Source organism: Apodemus sylvaticus, chromosome 1, assembly GCF_947179515.1.
Source record: "Apodemus sylvaticus chromosome 1, mApoSyl1.1, whole genome shotgun sequence".
In the NCBI taxonomy this organism is placed as follows: domain Eukaryota; kingdom Metazoa; phylum Chordata; class Mammalia; order Rodentia; family Muridae; genus Apodemus; species Apodemus sylvaticus.
In genome coordinates this window covers 141,987,838-142,002,383 of record NC_067472.1, presented here as the reverse complement: position 1 = coordinate 142,002,383, position 14,546 = coordinate 141,987,838, and the positions used below count along the sequence as shown (strand labels likewise).

The following is a 14,546-nucleotide window of genomic DNA, read 5'->3' as shown; positions in this document are numbered from 1 at the left end:
GCTGGTAGGGAAGCCAGACAAGAGAAGGTGACAAAGTCCGTGCAAACTAACACCTCCCCTCAGAAAACAGCAAGGCTACCATCCACCATGAGTCAGACACTTGAAGGTGTAAATGAAGTGTCTCTCGGAAGTTGGGCAGCTGCTGAGGTAAGCCGTGTGGCCTAGGTTCCCAGTGTTTTCAGACACCTTCCTTAGCCTCTATTACTGGGGTGTCTAAATAATCCAGAGTGGCCTTCCTCTCGTGTGGAACTTAGCACGAAAGTACAAAGCTGTCCTCATAGTTAAGCAATCTAAGAGCCCACTCCTCTTTCAGGTCTCCATCTGAGCCTGCGCAGGGCCAGCCAGGCTATGGCTCGGAGCAGGGGAGCCACCCTACTCTAACATTCAGCTCCATCCATTCCGAAAACAGTGCCTGTCCTTGACCCAAACTTTCATGTCCACTTTTAAAAACACGAGGGGGTTTTGGATAAATGAGTACTACTTACCATGCAGGACTTATAAGAATGGTTAGCTTCTAGTCATCTCATATTACAAAAATATCTCAAGCAACTCAGAAGGTTCGGACTAAGAGGAAAAGATGCAATAATAGTAGTAATTGTATTACATACTTGTGACGTCTTGTAAGAAATCCAAACACGGCCGACTACTTCCTGAAATACTTATGGAAACGGCCAGTGGGGTCTGACCTTCATAGTTCCTTGTGTTCGTGTCCGCTCCATAGTTATACAGCATCCGTGCACAGAGCACGTCATCACGCAGGGCAGACAAGTGCAAAGGAGTCTGTCCGTCTTCTAGGCGCCCCAAGTTTGTGTCTGCTCCTCTCTGAAGAAACATGCGGCAGTAGGAGTGGTTGCTTTTGATCACAGCGTAGCGCAGCAGAAACCCGTTCTGAATGTCGATGTTGGCATTGTGGTCCAGCAGGATTTTCACACAGCTTGACCTCTCCCGGATGATGGCAAGCTGAAGCGGAGTGGTACCTTTATCGCTGAGCGGGTCGACCTCAGCCTTGAACTCCAGGAGGAGCCGGACAAATGAGTCCCTACCGTAGTGGGCAGCCACGTGGAGGGGAGTCCAGCCATCATTGCTTTTTGCATTAATAATGTCACTCCTGTACTCAGACTCTAACATCAGGCGAGCAATCCGGGCCCGGCCGTGCATGGCAGCGTAATGCAGAGCAGTGAAGCCTCCAATTAAATCCTTAACCGTGGGATCAGCTAGGGTTAAACCAAAATGAAAACATCAGTGCCTGCTAGACAGAGCAACTCTATCAAGGCAGAGTCATCAGGGACCAGCCAGCTATCCCAGCCTGTGAAGGGTTAAATGCACTGAAGGATGCTGTGGACTTTCCTCAAGCTTAACAGAAGTGTGTCTCAGTGGAAGGCACATTCTAGTAGCAAGTTACCAAGCCCAAGTCAGCGGAGGAGGAGGAGGAGGGAGAAGACCGACGGACTGATGACCGACCGGCACTGTTTAAAGACGGACCCTGCCAGCAGACCCACAGCCCTTTGCGCCCCCTGCTGGTCAGCCTGAGACTGTTCAGCCTCCGATTGCAGCCTCACTCACATTTCTCCTTTGTCTCCAGCTATTTTTGTGTTTTCTCTTGTGCTACTTCTTGGCCTAAGGAGAAGCAAGCACAGCAACAGTGCTTCTCTGGATTACAGTATCCAATGGTCAGCCTGACTTGTTTTAAAATTAAATATGGGGGGGGAAGGGGACAGAGATGAAGGCAAAGAATAAAGGCGCTGTCGCTGCACTCCATGGAAGAAGCAGGTAAGCCTGTGCTGAACGGCCTGGCAGGACACAGCATGGGTACATGTGTAAGGCAGGACACAGCATGGGTACATGTGTAAGGCAGGACACAGCATGGGTACATGTGTAAGGCAGGACACAGCATGGGTACATGTGTAAGGCAGGACACAGCATGTGTATGTGTGTAAGACAGGACACAGCATGGGTACGTGTGTAAGGCAGGACACAGCATGTGTATGTGTGTAAGGCGGGACACAGCATGTGTACTTGTGTAAGGCGGGACACAGCATGTGTACAGTGTAAGGCGGGACACAGCATGTGTACAGTGTAAGGCGGGACACAGCATGGGTACAGTGTAAGGCGGGACACAGCATGGGTGCATGTGTAAGGTGGGACACAGCATGGGTGCATGTGTAAGGAGGGACACAGCATGGGTGTATGTGTAAGGCGGGACACAGCATGGGTACAGTATAAGGCGGGACACAGCATGGGTACAGTGTAAGGCGGGACTAAGAGTTCATCTACAGCCAGTCCTGTGAGCGTACTAGCAAGTAGTCCCTCGAGCATACTAGTAAGTGCTTTATTTGGAAAAAAAAATGGAAGAAACCTCAGCACTATATCAACATTGCATTTTTTAAAAAGCTGTTTTAAAGACTCCTAAATTAATGGATCCCTGGGAAGACTTAAGCTTCGTCTGCTGAGTGACTCTCTGAGCTACTGACCTTTGCTGCCTACTTTGGCCTTTCCCGGGTGTCAAAGGTCAGCACTTTGTGGCTCTCATCCCATTGGCATCCGTGGGACAGAGACAAGAGTTACCTCTCCCACATGGGAGACCTGGCTTCCTGGGAGTGAGCGAACCAGCTGAGAACGCCCAGGTGGCCTAATGACAGCATTAAATGCACCTCACGTAACTCAGCTGTTAGTTACAAAAAAATAAAAAATAAAATAAAATAAAATAAAATAAAAAGAATGTTTTCACAGGCACAAAATGCCTCCAGAGCTATGTGACTAAATACTTATGTACAGTTTAATAAGGTCTTATTTAGTTCCAGACTACAACAGCTGGATTCTCTTACAAGAGGCTGTGAGGCAGAAAACGATATGTTGAAATATTAATAATACCGTAGCGGGTGAAGACTGCAGTTAAAGAGTTGTTAGCAAATAGAACCTGTACAAAGTAAACTATTACTTTAGCTCCTCATAATATGACATAAAGTGACAGGTAAAAACAGCAACAAGAAAAAACCCCAACAACAACAAAAGAGAAAGAAAGCATCAGCAACGGCCTTAACTAAAAGAATATTTAGTATCTAGGAGACTGCAACAGGCAAGCCAGAACCCCGATGCACAGCACTGTGCTGCCACCTGCTGGAAGAGTCTGATCATGCACTAGTCAGTCATCTTTCACTACTGATGAAAACATCTTTCACATCTTTTACATCTTTCACTACACTACGGAGCTCTCAGACCAAACTGAAGGGTCCTATAGATAGATCCTGCTGTTAATTAAAATAGATGAAGTGATGGTTGGGGAGATGGCTCAGTGGTTAAAAGCTCTTGCTGCTCTTTCAGTTCCCAGCACCCTTATCAGGCAGCTCACAACTACCTGCCTTCAGCTTCAGAACAACCACCGCCCTCTTCTGGTCTTAGCAGGGACTGCACGCATATACATAAATCATATTCTCTCTCTCTCTCTCTCTCTCTCTCTCTCTCTCTCTCTCTCTCTCTCTCTCTCTCTCTCTCTCTCTCACACACACACACACACACACACACACACACCACAATGAAAAAAGGTGTCTTTAAGCTATAATCCCTCTTGATCCTTCAGGGGATCTTGGGATCCCCTCCCTCCGCTCCTCCCACCTTTGAACGGTGCAGTGTTTCTTACCCATACCCTACAGTCATTCTAGATGACAGGTCAAGCTACAATGCTATAGCGAAGTTTCTCCTACATGTTTGATTTTCACTGTATGTCTATGTAAGGTTCCGCTTACATTCTAGTGCTACACTGAACCAAGAAAACACAGATTAACACACAGAGCAATGGCCTAACTCATCTCAGCACAAATCATTCAAATGTTAACCAACTGCTTCTTGCGAACAAAGGACAGAAGCAAGAACTAGAAGGTAATAATGCATAAAAACTACAGCCATTGTCCCCAGGAAAAGGTGACAACATGAAACACAGGGCATGTGAGGGTGCAAATCAGCCAGTGTGGCGAATGCAGTAAGAGCTCACTTGCAGCACCAATAAAATTCACAGGACAATGTCAAGTTGTAACGTGTAACACACATGCAAAAACTGCCTGACTGAATTTCCTCAAGTTTCTTCATTGGTATCTGCAATTTCTCTTTATCAGTGAGACTTCCGAGTACTCTGGCTAAAATAACAACCCCAGCAAGCTTCTTCTGCCTCCTTACCAGATACTCCACCCACCAGTGAGACCCATTTTAAACAATAAGTAGCATAACACATGGAAACACAATACCTTTAAAAACCAAAGATGCATCAGTGTGCTGCATGGGTCTGTTTACTAAAGGCTTTATCAAGTGGAAGTGTGATTTGTTTATCAAATGCACAGGTTGATAAGCTCCAAGAATTCACAGTCACATTAACTAAACGCACTCAACATCCACACCACGTTTGACCCCTCAAAGTTCCTCACTCGTTTCACAACCAACTTTCTACCTAGATTCTCAGAACCAAGCAGATGGAGGACAAAACTGCTTTTGAGGACAAAACTTTGCTTTCATAGGCTTTCACTAGAAAGGAGCCACTTACGGAAGTGAGGCTGGTTTAACTTCGCTTCGCAAGCACTTCTGAGCCACACGGACTTATCTGCAATGGGAGGCTCTGGAAGCGATGCTATCACAGCCATTTCTGTTTCTCTCTGTAACAGAGAACGTTTCTGTTTCTCTTTGTAACAGAGGAGAACAGCAGACGCTGATGTTCAGAGTTTAGCTGTGTAAGAAGCTGCTGTGCAGCCTGCCATCAGTGGCTACCCTGCCTGCTGTCCCTGACAGTGATGTTCCACAGCATCAGGACCACTTTTAAATTTGCCCATCAAAAGACTACGTGATGATTTCTATCCTGTTAATTCACATTACAGGAAACTGGAGAGCTGGCTTCTCTGTAGGCTTTCTTATGGATTATCTGACAGTGTCCACTCATTTCCTCCGGGATGTTCTATTATGGAGTTATAACGGTTCTGTGCATATTCTGCACATGGGCTGAATAGAGTATGTTTATTCACTGATTTATCTTTGCAGGGCTGGCGGCTGAACACAAGCAAGCGCCTGCCCCGACCTACACTCGGCTCTCTGTTAGTGACTTTATCAACCTCCCTTTCTTTTTGTAAGCATTTCCTAGACTATTGCTCTGCTGGAGAAAACTTTCCCCAACACAACATGATACATTTCCTTTTCTAGGGATTTTGCACTTTAAAGCCTTACACGCAGGTCAATGATCTACTACTAGTTAACATTTATGTATAGTACAAAGTAAGATCAAGGTTCATCATTTCCCATACAGCTATCTACTAGTTTTGGCACCATTTGTTAAAATACTTTCTTTACAAAATGGGGTGAGGGAATGGGGAGGACAGTGAGCAGGTAAAGGTGCTTGCCAAGAAACCTGCTGGCCTGAGTTCTAGTCCTCCATCTCACTAAGAAGAAAACAGACACCTAAGGAACTAAAGTGTATTCTGATCACTACATATATACCCCAGCAACACACACACACACATGCACACACACACGCACTATCCCTTCTGCTTGTACAAACACAAATATTTTTTTCTGCTTTTTTTGAAATTCATTTTATCATCTATGTGTAGTTTATTTCTAAACTATTCTGTTTATCTAAAAATACATCCGCGTTGGGTAGGGTGTCATAAAACCAAAGGTGGTGGCAGAAAGACAGTGGGTTTGAGACCAGCCCGGGAACAGGTTCAAGGGCAGAATAAGCTACACATCAAAGCCTCTGTCACCAAGCCACAGGGATGAGGCTGAGTGGCTGGGCAGCAGGCTTACACAGCACACACACGGCCCTTAGTCCACCACAGCCACAGAAAAAGATGCAATTAAACGAGACCACAGTTTTGGCACATGCCAATTCCAGACTGGTTTTTAACTACTGCATCTTTATAGCATGTTTGGTATTAGGTACTGTTAACGCCTCCAACCTTTCTAAAAATTATTTCAGGTAATACATTTTCAAAGTGCATTGTTAGTTTTCCTTACAAGCCTGACCTAATTTTTACTGTTCTCATTCCACCAACTTAACTGATGGCAAATTATCCCAAATGATCTAAATAATACCAACTTTCCATGGAACATGAAGACTTCTCTACTTATTTAGGACTTCTTAATCTATCCCATCAATGTTTCAGTATAGACTGTATATTTAATTGAAATTACTGTTAAAAACTTTAAATTGTTGCTATTATGAGCTGCTACTTCATCCTCTAGATGTTAACTGTTGACAGAACTTGTGTTTTGTCTGCAATCTAGTTCAATTCACATTTTAGCTTTTGTACATTATATATGTATACAACATATATGTATATACACATACATACATTCATATATATATGCTACATGTATGTATACTGAGACAGTGTTACCCATTTGATTTGCTATTATTTAGTGTGTATGATACTGAGGAGACACATATGCCAAGGCATGCCTATAAGGAGTCAGTTCTTTTCTTCCAGGGATGAAATTCAGGCTTCAGACTTGTCCAGCAAGTGTTTTTGCCCGAGCCATCCCACTGGCCTGTAATGCTTTTACTCGGTCTATTGCAACTGGTTTGTTGTGCTTTTACTCCAATGGTGACAATACAAGAGCATCTTGCATAAAATGAGTCAAAGTACACACAGCACACCACACAGTTCAACACTGAGCATGAAGCTAGCTGCAGCTTTTCCTGGGTCCCCTTCTGAGCTTCAGTCTTGTTTGCTCTGTCATCCTGAACGGGTAGTGTTGTCATAGGCTGTGAAGTGAGCCTTTGGCACTCATCTTTGATTCTATTAACTTAGCAAACAGCTAGCTCAAGGGCTGTGGATATTACACAAACCTTGAATTTCTGAGATAGAACTACACAGACACACTGTAACACCTCTTCAGAATGCTATGGGCATTGTATATAGTAGTATCTACCTAGAACCCGTGTCTGCTGTCATAAGGCTATTGCTCTGAAGTTTGTTTTCTGCCTGTGGCTTTGGTTTTAAAGCAAGACGTCATACTGCACAGTGAATTAGGAAGCATTCCTTCCTCTAAAGAATGTGTGCGGGATTACTGTTTGCCCCAGCAATACACAGTACGAGCAAAGCCGACAGGCCCTGTAGCTTTCTTGGTAGACGTTTTAATGAGGAACTCAGTTTGTCAACTCTATAGACAGTGACTAAGTCATTCTTTTCTTACAGCCATTCTTTCACATAGAAATGTTGACAATTTGTGTCTTCCAAGGAATGGAATTCTTCTCTATGACATGAAGCTCACAACATCCCTTGTCTTTTTTTAACTCTATAGCATCCGGGTGAGAGTCTGTCCCCAGCCCTGAAACTGGTTTTGGCTTTTCTCCTTTTCAGCCTGGCTACAGAGGTTTCAATTTTATTGACCTTTTCAAAGAATTACATTTTTTCTTTATCTCCATCAATTTTGCTCCCTTTCAGTAAGACTAGTTTTTGTTTTCTCCCCTTTTAAAAAATGTTTTGTCTTATTTTTAAGTTTATCACAATTATGTCATTTTCCCCTTTCTCCCTGCTTCTTCTAAACTCTCCCATACAACCTCCTTAGTCTCGTTCAAATTTACGACCTCTCTTTTTATTAATGGTTGTTACACACATGTATATACATGCATGTACATGCATGCGCCTAACCTGCGTAACATAAACCTAACCTGCTTACTAGCATGTATGTACACAGGGCTGTATTTGGCATTAGATAACCAGTCGGTGTGTGTCTCCTGGGGAAGACTGTCTCTCCTGATCTCAGCATTCCTTGGTGGCCTGTAGTGCTTGGTGGCTGAGGTCTCATGATTTTCAGTCTATTTGGCACGTCTGTTGATCTTATTAAGCTCATGCTTAGAGTCACGTTAGTGAGATATGAAGGATGCGGCTTCTGATACTACTTGGAGACACAACCTTTGGCAAATTCCTGATCCTCTGGCTTTTACAATCTTTTCAGCTGTTCTTCTTTGAGACTTACTGAACTGAAACTTAAGACTGACTGATAGGGGAAGTCGTCCTGGAGATGTATCCATTGGGACTGGGACCTACAACTTGTCTGCTGCAAGGAGACGCCTCCTTGCTGAGGGTGAAGACTATACTTACACTTCTCTGCAGGGATGAGGACAAGGGTTTAAGAATGGAGCCAAGGACTGCGTTCATCTGAGACAGTGGCAGTTATAGGTTCTCCTCTGAGATCCATGACTTCACTAGGCCTTGGGCGTTGGCTAGGTTTCCAGTACCTGGTATAGCTTCCCTCTGCTGAGTGGGCTTTAAGGCCAGCTGGAGGGCTGTTGGTTACCGCCAAGGCATGCCTGCCCCTAGTGCCCCAAGGGTGGTCAAGCCATGCTGGGCATCGTGGCTCATGGCATCAGAGCTGGGTGGGACTGCTGGCTACTTCCTTCCTTTAGGGGTTTGTACGATACCTGGTGCCACGAGAGCTGGTTCTCAGGTAGGAGCTTCCTGGTCAGCTCCAGATGAGGGCTTCTGGGTCCTGGGGTCTCCAGCAGTAAGACTTACCTTCCACCTTTGAGGAGCAACCAAGGGCAAGAGCAGTAGCTTAGGATGTCTTGGAAGCCTTTTGGACAACCCTGAAAAACTACCCAGGACATTCCTCATGCCTGGTATCAGGTTTTCTGGTAGATTAGCTCTTGGAAGGAGTACTGTCAGCTCAGAAGAGAAAATTTCATTTAAAATATCTATGCACATTAATATACAGACATATATTATAGTCTTAGGTAGACAGTTAATAGTGTGATTCATTATGACTTTTATAGACATCTGTCCTTATAACCTCCTCTCTTATTTCTCTTTCCCTTCCTAATTACACCCTCCTTCCCTACTTAAACCATTTGTACCCTGCTCCTAATTACAGTCTCCCTCAATATTCAAGTCATTTGTACAATGCTACTAATTAGAGCCCCACCTTTCCCTATTTAAATCAATGTACCCCACTATTCCCCTCTCTAATTCTCATCCACCCCAACTCCCCAGGAATGGTGCCCCCTTACTTTCTTGGTTTCTGCCTTTATTTCAGGATACATATTCACATATGAAGAGCTGGAGGGAGGAGCTTGCAATAAGAGAGAACAGGTAAGATTTGTCTGTCTGAGTCTGGGCTACCCCACTCAAAAGGCTTTTTTATAGTTAATTTCATTTACTTGCAATGTTCCTGACTGCGACTTCCTTTGCAATGAGTGGCGTTAGATAGGGTGTATCTACTACCATACCTTCATTCTCCATTCATGGGTTGAAGAAGACTCAGGCTGTTTCCATTTCCTAGCTTTGTGAATAAAGCAATAATGAGCATGACTGCACAAGTCTCTCTAGATATAGTCAAGTCTTTAGGACATACGCAAAAGAATGGAATGGCTAGGTCATAGGGTAGATTTCATTTTAGCTTCTGAAGAATTCTCCACACTGATTTCCACAATGGCTGCCCTGGTTTGCAGTCCCACCTGTGGTGAATGAGGACTCTTTTCCCCTGTATCCCCTCTTGCACCTGCTGTCTATTTTCTGTCGATTTTTGCCACTCTGACTGGGGTAGATGAACCTTCAATGTCATTTTGACTACTATTTGCTTAAATGCTAGGGGCAGTGAACATTTTTGGTGATATTTCTTAGTTACTTTTGTTTCTTCCTTTGAGAACTCTCTGCTCTAGCCTTAGGCACAATTTTAAATAAGCCATTTGATCTTTTTATTTTGTGAATTCTTTGTATACTCTGGGTAGTAATCCTCTGTCAGATGTGTAGCTGGCAGAGACTCTTTACTGTTCTGCAGGCTTCCTGTTCACCTCTTTATTTTGGTTTTTCAAGACAGTACCTGTCAGTGTAACAGCCCTAGCTGTCCTAGAACTGGTTCTGTAGACCAAGATAGCCTCAAACTCACAGAAATCCACCTGCCTCTACCTCCTGAGTGCTGGGATTCTAGATATGCACCAGCACCATCTGGACAGCTGACTGTTTCTTTGGCTGTGCAGAACATTTTAGTTTTATAAAACTGCATGCCAATTGTTAGCCTTCATTCTGGGGAAATAGACTCCTATCCAGAAAACATATCTCTATCATGCAGAATACCACCTGTTTTCATTCAGTGTTTGGGTCTTTATTCCATTTGGAGCTACTATTTTTTGCAGGTCTAACTGAATTTTTCTGTATGTGGACATTCAGATTCTCCAACACCATTTGTTCAAGATTCTTTCTCCAGTTTGTTTTTGACATTTTTTCAAATGTTAAATGGCTGAAGTTATGATTTTTTTCTACATGTCTACTTTTTTGCTAGTACCATACTGTTTTTATTACTATGGCTTTGTAATATAGTCTTAAGATCTGTCATGGTACTCATTTGTACTTTCCCCCCACCCCACAGGATTATTTTGGCTCTATGGCTCCCTATGAGTTTTAGGGTAGTTTTTTCCACTTTCTGTAAAGAATGAAATGGGTGTTTTGATCAGGATTGCTTGAATCTGAAAATTGTTTTTTATAAAAGTCATTTTCACAATATTAATTTTAGTAATCTATGACCATGGGATAACTTTAATTTTCCAGTTTCTCTCTTTAGAGCTGTAAAGTTTTCAATGTTAGAGGTCCTTCACTTCCTTGGGTAAGTTATTTTATTTTCTTTGAGACTGTTGTGTGTCCATGTTCATGTCAAATGCAAATAGGGATAGTTTGACTTTCTCTCACTTATTGTATCCCTCTAATTCCCTTCATTTGCCTTGCTGCTCCAGCTAGTACTTAAAGCACGATGCTGAACAGGAGTGGGGGTAGGGGGCCTCCATGTCTCAGTGGGATTGCTTCAAGCTTTTCTCAATTTAAGATGTTGGTTTTCCTGGGTTTCTCATATATAGACCTATTATGTTAAGGGGTGGTTCCCTCTATCCCTGAATTCTCTAGAACTTTAATCAAAAAAGTATGTTAGATTTTGTCAAAGGCATTTCTGTGTCTATTGAGAGGCTCATGTGAATTGTCTTTAAGTCTGTTTATGTAGTTTATTATACTTATTGACCTGGCTTATGATGAGCCATACTGCATTTCAGGAGAAAGCCAGATTGGATGTGTGTCTATACTGTTTTCAAGTACATTACTGAGTTTTAGTTAGTCTATGTTCATCAGAGATATGGGCCTCTAGTTGTATTTTGGTGCATCTTTACCTGGTTTTGGTGTTAGAATGATTCTGGTATTTGGAGTGCTCTTCTTTCTATTATTTTAAATCGTTTAAAAAGGATTGGCTATAGCTCTGACTGTCTGCCAGAATTCTGCTGTGAATTCATTTGGCTGCAGATTTTTTTTTTTTTTTTTTTTTTTTTTAAAGCTGGAAGGCCTTTTCTTACATTTCAATCTCAGTTGTTTGTTATAGGTTGTCTTCTTGGTCTAATTTTGGTGGTTTGGTTGAATTTAGAAATCTATCCATTTATTATACATTTTCCAACTTAATGGAATACAGGTTTTTAAAATACTCTCTGGCAATATTTTAAATTTCTTTTGGTATATGTTATAATGTCTCCCTGTTCATTTCTGACTATTAATATGGGTTGGGCCAAAGGTCTGTTAATCTCATTTATCTTCTCTGAGAACCAACTCTTAGATAAGGAGGTTATTTCTCTTTCATTGATTTCTATTCTTTCTTGCCATTAACTGGGTTTGGATTTGGTTTATTGTTTCCCCAAATTTTTGAGATGGATCATTAATCATTTATTTGTGCTCAGACTATTTTGATGTGGGTACTTCCCTTGGAGGGCAACTTTATAGAAATATACACTTCCCTCAAAGGACCACTTTGAACATGCCCCAGAAGTATGGCTGTGTGGTGCTTTCACTTAGTTCCAGATATTTTTTAATTGTTCTTCTTGATCTCTTCTTAGGCACAATCATCATTCAGTAATAAGTGGCTTAACCTCAATGAGTTTGTGTATTTACAAGATATTTGCTTGCTGTCAATTTCAAGTTTTATTGCAATGCCATCAGATGGAATACAAGGAGTTATTTCAACCTTTTTGAATTTGTAAAGATTTGTTTTGTGTTCCAGGATGGGTTCTATTTTAGGAAAACTTCCATGGGGTTGCTGAGTAAAATGTGTAACCTTTGGTGCTTAGGTGGAATGCTCTGTAGGTATCTGCTTAGCTCTTCTGATGTATGTCAACTAAGTCTGATGTTTCTGTTTATTTTTTGGCTCAGATGACCTTCCCGCTTATTGGAGAAACTGACATATTAAAAATCACTTAATATTAGTGGGTTGATGGTAACTTTTGAAAATGTTTATCTTTAAATCTAGCAGTACAATTTTAAGAAATGAAATTGGGTGCACCAGAGTTCGATGCATATATTCCTATAATACTGTCATCTTGGATAACTGTTCCCTTGATTAGAATGAAGCATCCCTCTTTTCCCTCTTTATCTCTTCTGATCTGTCTTAGTCTGAAGTTTATTCTGTCAGATATTAGGATATCACTCCCTGTTTGCTTCCTGGTCTCAACTGACCACAGTCCTCTTGTCCATCCTTTTACTATAAGGTAAAAGCTAAGATGCAGTTTTTGTAGAGAATAAATTGATGGGTTTTGTTTTTTGATGCATTTAGTAAGCCTGTGTCTTTTGACTGAAGACTTGAGGCTATTCATATTTAAAGCTATTATTAAAATGCGTGTTAATTGTGGTCATGGTGTTATTTTTGGCACTATGTCCTCAGTGGTAGTTTGTGGGTTTTGCTAATGATGACTTTGCATTTCTTTCTACCGTCTCTTTACTATCCTCATTCCTCTCTGCCATCTAAATATTGAGTTTTTTTTGTTTGTTTTTTTTTTTGTATTTTCTTTAGGTTTGGTTTGTTGAATATAATTTTTTTTAGGCTTTTTATATTGTGGAAAGGTTTTCTTCCTCATTTATGTGGGTATCTGCTGTCTATCAGTCTAGGCTGACAGACAGTCTTTAAGAACTTGAAATGCATTCTCCAGGCTCCCTGGGCTTTTGAAGTTTCCTGAGAAATCAGCTGTTATTTTGAGTTTTCCTTTATGTGTGACTTGAATTTCCTCTTGAAGCTTTCAGTACTTTCTCTGTTATGTATGCTTAATTGGTGTTTTAACTATAGTTGGTGTAATAAGCTGTGGGGATTTTTTTCTCTGGTCTTGTCTATTTGGTCTTTTGTGTGCTTCTTATATTAGTATGGCTGTGTCATTTCCTTATTTCATGGACATTTTCTTTTATAATCTTGTTGAAGATTTTTCTCCCTTATCTATGCCTAGATTTCAAAGGCTTGGGTTTTTACATGGTGTCCCACATTTCCTGTAGGTTGATTTTCTGTGTTTTGCTCTTCATGATATAGTCTTCTGCTTGATTCATCTGACAAGCCAGGCTCTCCTAAGTCTGCAGCTGAGTTGCTTGGGTTATTTGATCCCAGCATTGATTTCAGCCTGCATTCTCTGTCTCCTTAGAGAACTCCATCCCCAGGCCTGGGTGTACCTGCCATCCCACCAGCCCTAAGCTTTGCTTTCTTTGGGCATCACTAAGATATTTATTTTATTCTCCTTAAGCTGTTTTTCTTTTCTGTTTAATTTCACTATGTTGTTTATGGCTTCTTAAAATCTTTGAATTCTCTGATGAAGTGAATAACTCTTAAATTCTGTGTCCCAGTGTTATTGGCAAACATTTCCATAGGACTGTTGGGTTTAGGGGAGAAAATACTAGCTTGACTTTTCATTGTTGGTATTATTGGGATGAGTCTGGGCATATAGACATCTAAGTTTGATAGGACAGGATGGGGAAGAAGAGAGGATGGACAGGCAGGTTGGGCCTAGAGGCTGGAAAGGCTTGGGTGGAAAGTAGAGAACAGAAGGGACTGAGACGGTGTTCAGGATGGACCTCCTAGCCCAGCCTGGAGTGTGGGGGTAGATGTGGCTGGGTGAAGAGGCTAGACATGGAATGGAAGGGGCCTGTGCACTGGGGGTTAGGTAAGTTCTGGCAGATGACTAGAGATTGCTTATGGCACAGACAAAGGTAGCCAGAGTAGGCTATGGCACTAGGTGAAGGACACAAGCTAGATATGATGGCTGGGGAAACGATGGCATGAATGGAAAGGTTGCACGTTAGGAAGATGGCACGATGGGAAGCTCAGGGAGACTTACCAGTCTAGACCCTGGTAAGAAGGATATGGCTGGGTGGGGAGAGTCTCGGGTTTTATTTTGTATTTTCACCCTGCTGTCACTCTGGCTTTAATTCAAATTCTTTCTTGTGTGCTGTGCTGTCAGACACACAAACATACCCAGACAGTTGGATGGACACACACACACACACACACACACATTCTCTACCTCTCTCTAAAGACAAATAATAGTTACAAACATCTTGTTTTCTGCCATTGCAAATAATGAAATGAGCAAAAGAAGGAAAACAAACAACACACACACAGAGTGAAAGATAGGTATAGCATTTTTATGTAGAAAATATTTCCTGCTTTTAAAACTCTATCCTTGGAATAAACTAATAAAAGTTAGTTATTACTCAATCAAGTTCAAACTAAAAGGCTTACTGGTCAAAAGCATCTCCCACTCTTGAGGCCTTAACAAGGACTACCAA

The 14,546-nt window shown here is 42.0% G+C and overlaps 1 protein-coding gene across 3 annotated transcripts in view; it reads right to left on the bottom strand.

Annotated features, from left to right (window-relative positions):
* Positions 1-14,546, bottom strand: part of Asb7 (ankyrin repeat and SOCS box containing 7) — a 45,446-nt gene that overhangs the window by 15,086 nt on the left and 15,814 nt on the right. For all 3 annotated transcript variants that reach the window (XR_007973936.1, XM_052161113.1, XM_052161105.1), the window contains one exon: positions 609-1,214. Coding sequence is in view for 2 of the 3 variants with exons in the window: in XM_052161113.1 (XP_052017073.1) it covers positions 609-1,214 (606 nt within the window). In the remaining variant the exon portion in view is untranslated. The remainder of the gene's footprint in view (positions 1-608; positions 1,215-14,546) is intronic.